A 5,322-nucleotide genomic window follows, 5' to 3' on the forward strand; every position below is an offset into this window, starting at 1 on the left:
GTGTGTATGTGTGCAAGATATCAATCTTGTCCAAAAGAATCTCACTTGAAAGCTGTCAAAAGAATTCTGCGATACTTACGTGGAACTACTACATATGGCCTATGGTATCCAAAAGGAAATGAGTGTCATTTGGTAGGATTCTCCGATTCAGATTTTGCTGGCTGCAAATCCGATAGAAAAAGCACTAGTGGAACGTGTCTTTTATTCTCAAACTCATTGATAAGTTGGCATAGTAAGAAACAAGTATCGGTTGCATTATCCACTGCTGAGGCAGAATATGTAGCTGCTGGAAGCTGCTGTGCACAAATATTATGGCTCAAGCAACAACTTCTTGACTTTGGTATTAAGCTTGATCGCATACCTATCATGTGCGACAACACAAGCGCCATAAACTTGAGTAAAAATCCTGTCTTACACTCACGTACCAAACATATTGAAATAAGGCATCACTTTCTACGAGATCATGTAGAGAAAGGAGACGTTACTTTTGAACATGTAGAAAGCAAGAAGCAACTAGCTGACATCTTCACCAAACCTCTAGCAACGGAGCAATACTTCAACATTCGTAGGGAATTAGGGATACTCGATATCTCTAATTTGGGCTAATTACATTTGTTTTCTCTTAATATTATTTCTTTACTTTATGTATATATATATTTTTCTTGCTAACATTTTTCTTAGCGTAAAGGTAGTTCATCATCAAGCCAGGCGTCATATTAAAAAAGCGGTAACGTAATTGTTGTTCACTTCCAAAAATATTATTGATACTATAATATGCTATCAATTAACATGCTTATAGTGACTTCATGCATAAAAACTGCTCCTGCTCACATATGTGTCTCATGCTATCATTAACTACCTTTTATCTACTATACTGTACATGCTAGCATTGTTATCTATGGTTCCCTTGTTACTCTCCTATTCTCTTGTTTTCTCTTTTTGATGTTGATAAAGGGGGAGATAGATGCTGGATGTACGGGGGAGCTTTGTTGAGAGATTGCCTTGTTGAGAGATAGATGCTGGATGTACGGGGGAGCTCTATTGAGTCTTTATCACTTACTACCAAAGCTTAGACGAATGGTTTGCCATCATCAAAAAGGGGGAGTATGTGAATACAAGATTACACTCAAAGATGTTTTTGATTCATGGCAAACTCAAATAAGCATTCAAACAACAAGACGGAAGCAGAAAACTCAAAGAAAAGCAAGCATTGATCACTCATAGGTCAACCCATTATGTTTATATGTTTATAGGTTGACTCAACACAAGCAAAACAAGAAGAATGCAGAAAAACAGCAGTTAGGTCGACCTACCATCAACCCAGGTCGACCTAAAATGGAGAAAAATTCATATACTCCTGCTAGGTCGACCCACACATCATTTAGGTCGACCTAAATTGATGAATTTTACATACCAGCCTGTTAGGTCGACCTACACATCAACTAGGTCGACCTAATCTGAGAAAATGTTCCCAGAACGCATCAGAAGAGGATTCTGGTCGACCTACTCCTTCAACAGGTCGACCTAACTGGGAGCAAACTTCAGCAAGCACTGCTAGGTCGACCTAACCCCTACAAGAGGTCGACCTAACTGATCAAGAAAGTTCAAAAATCAGTTTTTCTTGGTTCCAACTGTTATGCAATCATATATATTGTGCAAGGGTAATTATTCAATGCAACATCAACGACTGAAAGATACACAAACGCTTCTCATCTTCGTTCTTCATCATCTCCAACACAATTACACATAATCATTCTTGCGTTGCGGGTTAGTGATGAGTTCGATAACGTCCATGGAACGGAATTGAAGATTCCTAGTGGGTGAAGGTTTGTGGGGTTTGTTGGTGAATAAAATCTGCGGGTTTTGTCCTCCACGACGGGTGGTTCTTGGGGGTTTTTATCAAGAGGCGTTCATTGAGGATTCGGCTGAGTGTAACGATTGAGGAACGGGGAGTTCAAGGAATCAAGACACTGCAGAAGGGAATCAAAGTGAAGCTCTTGGATAACCTTGATCTTGCTTAAGATTAAGGGGGAAGAAGATTCAAAGGATCGACATAATTGGTTTATCGTTTATCGCTTTGTTATCTTCTTTGTATATACTACTTTCAACATTAATGAAAGATTACCCAATTTCAATTTGGAATTGGGGGCAGACGTAGTCGTAGCGAGGACGATCGACGAACTGCCTAAACAAATATCGTGTTCTTGTCGCTTTTACCTTTTCATTTACATTCTGTTCATATTTGGTTATAATAGCAAATTGATCAACGATTCGAGTGTTAAGATTGTGAATTAAGTTCGTTCATAAACATCACAATCCATCACACATTGAATTACCTTCAATTTGATCATTATCACCAAGTGTTTGTATATTTGTTTCTATCACTCTTACTGCATTGCAAACATTGTCCATCATACAAAAAGTTAATCTGATTTTCATAAGAGAAACGTCTTGATTCTGCAACATATACTCTTATCATTTACTTCAAGTCTTTGACTGGTTTTTTAAACACATATATAATCGTTTCGATAGTGGTTCGGAATAGACGCGAGTCGATTCAGAATTACTTCCGCTGAAAAGTCGTTTAAATCCGTAAAACTGTGAACGATCTATTCACCCCCCTCTAGATCCTAAGGCCAGCGTCTAACAGTCATTACAAAAAAATCAAACAAAGGGGTGCGCTGGGAAAGTCAAAGTTCTATGTTTATAATCCAGAAGATGGATAGTGTTCGCGGCGATGAAATCCAAGAATCTACATATTGAAATCAGAACAATCCAAAAACTAAGATGATAAATCCAATACAAAAACACTGTGCGATACAATCCGAAATCAGAACAAAACAAAACAAAACACGTCAAACAAAACAAAAACACGTTATTCTGCCCGACGAACGTTACAAAATACACATCAAACAAAATAAAAACACGTTATTCTTCCCGACGAGCGAACTCCTCCGAATGAAGATAATTATACCAATCCTCATCCCACTCAGTATCAGAACCATCAGCGTTGATCACGCCTGAAGACTGAGTCTGCACGTCCGAGCCATGGACCCCCAGGGGACGAGAAGCAGAACCAGTCAAAACCTTCTTCTTCTCCTTCACCTCCTTCACCTCCTTCTTTGAAGAACCCTTTCTTCCCTTAGCGCCACCCATTCCTGCGTAAAAATGAAGAAAGAAAGGTCCATGAGACCTCCTTTTATAAAAGAAGAAAGGGACACAAACTTCAAAGAAACAGGCACAATAAACAAAGGCGTTAAAAATAGAGTACTTGCAAATTAAAACGGACACTCCCTACCCTCTCTAGAAGACGCAGTCCTGCGTGCTGGTTGATTGTCTGACATGTTCCTGTAAACAATTGAAATCGATTAATATGCGAGACAAAATAAAAAACAAAAAAATTTGAACTTCTGATACATTTCGGAAGTTCATTTCCGAAAACTGGGATGGAGGTGTTTTCGGAAATGAACTTCCGAAACACCCCTGCGATGGAGTTTTCTGCAACTTCCATGGCAGACCCCTAAACCAAACTTCAAACCAAATCAAAATGCTTCTAAACAACCTAAATACTACTAACAACCTAACCATATATCATTTATGCAATTAAAACCCTAAATAACATGCATTTGAATAATAGATCTAAAAATTTCAAAACTTACAAAGTGTTAGGATTGAGGGCTTTTGAATGTTGTTTAGCAGTGTGATTGGAGCCTTGATGCAGCTTTGAAATTCTGTTTGCACAAATTTTTGCCTTTGCCACTTTTTGTTTTGATTTAGGGTAAATGATTGGGGGAGGGGGAGTGTTTTGATAAATCTGCAGAAACCGCAGTATTTCGGAAGTGAACTTCCGAAATAATGTTTTCGGAAATGAACTTCCGAAATAAGTCAATTTTTAAAAAAAAAGACGCTTTCAGAAATGAACTTCCGAAGCAGGGGTATTTTGGGATTTTCGCTGGGGTGACCCCCATAGGGAGGTGGCTAAAGAAATTTTCTAAAAAGATTCTGAAATTTAACTATAAAATAAATAAAACTTAACTAATAAATATTTCAACCAGGATTCAAACTTCAAAATTTTTAAAACGATTATATCCTTAACTCGAGCTCATTAAACATCGAGCTCAATCATCTGGATACAGCATACATTGATATAAACTCTATAATATAACTTTAATATATCTGGCCGGCTTTATATGTACTATATATAATCTCATCATTATACAAGTAAATTAACCAAAACAGATTTATTATTATACATTACTTATATAGTATCTCATAACTTATGATTATTTCATTACTCAAACCCAAAGTGCTCCTGCTCTTCTAAGCATTGGAATCAAAGACCTATTAAGATGAAGACTCATAACTTCATTAGCTCCCCCAACAAGCTCACCACCAATGAACACAGCAGGCACAGAAGGGTTACATCCAAGTCTTGAAAGTGCTTGTTCAATCTCTCTCCCTCCATTTATCTCATCAAGTTCATGAACTTCTGGATTCACTCCAAAGTCACTTAGAAGAGTTTTTATTGTGTGACACATGCAACAACTACTCTTGCTGAATATCACCACTGATCTCTCTGATGCCAGCCTTGTCACCCTCTCCATTATATGTATGTTGATCAGTGAAGGAAATAGTAATGTATGAATGTGTTACTTGGTGATTTGGTGTGATTGAGCTAGAGGTGAATGTTTGTTTATATAAGGATTTTGAGGAACTGTTTGTTGGTTAATTGTTTTTTTTTTTTTTTTTTGTGGATTGATATGCATATGTTAGATAATGTGGCTGAGGTGAAAAGATTGAGAATGTTCTATTAGATATTTGGGTCGGTTTCTACTTTGAACATATAGCATTTGTGTGAAAGTGATTTATGTGACCAAGCTTTTTATGGAATCGATTTCTATCCATAATGCAAGAAATTGGAACAAAGATTTGTCCATGGTACGGCTTTCCAATAACTGAAGAGCTTTGTGCACTATTTTGGTACGAAAAATCAATAAACAATTTTCATTTTTGTTTTTTCCCCTTGATTGAATCTATATGCAATCTCAATGTGGGGAATAATGAATATAGATTGAATTAAGGACACTTTGTTTCTTTTAAAAAATAATAATTTTTAAGAGTGTTATATATTTTTGTTTTAAATAGTTATTCATAAAATATTATTTTAGATATTTATTATTTTATTATAATTTTTTTTGGCTATTAAAATTTTAAAAAATCACTGAAATTTTAAACTATTTTAAAATATATCTTTTTGAAAATTATGTGACTTTGACTAAATTTAATCTTGAATAAATATATTAGTTTTAATTTATAAAAATA

The 5,322-nt window shown here is 36.0% G+C and overlaps 1 protein-coding gene across 1 annotated transcript; it reads right to left on the minus strand.

The window, feature by feature from the left end:
* Nucleotides 1–4,105: 4,105 nt before the first annotated feature.
* LOC131638369 (monothiol glutaredoxin-S5-like) lies at nt 4,106–4,656 on the minus strand. The gene has a single exon (XM_058908926.1). The coding sequence runs from the start codon at nt 4,602–4,604 to the stop codon at nt 4,296–4,298; it is 309 nt and encodes a 102-aa protein (XP_058764909.1). The 5' UTR covers nt 4,605–4,656; the 3' UTR covers nt 4,106–4,295.
* Between the last annotated feature and the right edge of the window lie 666 nt (nt 4,657–5,322).

The sequence above is a fragment of the Vicia villosa genome, unplaced genomic scaffold (genome assembly GCF_029867415.1).
Source record: "Vicia villosa cultivar HV-30 ecotype Madison, WI unplaced genomic scaffold, Vvil1.0 ctg.002294F_1_1, whole genome shotgun sequence".
In the NCBI taxonomy this organism is placed as follows: Eukaryota; Viridiplantae; Streptophyta; class Magnoliopsida; order Fabales; family Fabaceae; genus Vicia; species Vicia villosa.

Bases quoted from the DNA above. Each gene is read 5' to 3' on its own strand.
- LOC131638369 (XM_058908926.1), bottom strand. From the start codon at position 4,604: ATGGAGAGGGTGACAAGGCTGGCATCAGAGAGATCAGTGGTGATATTC.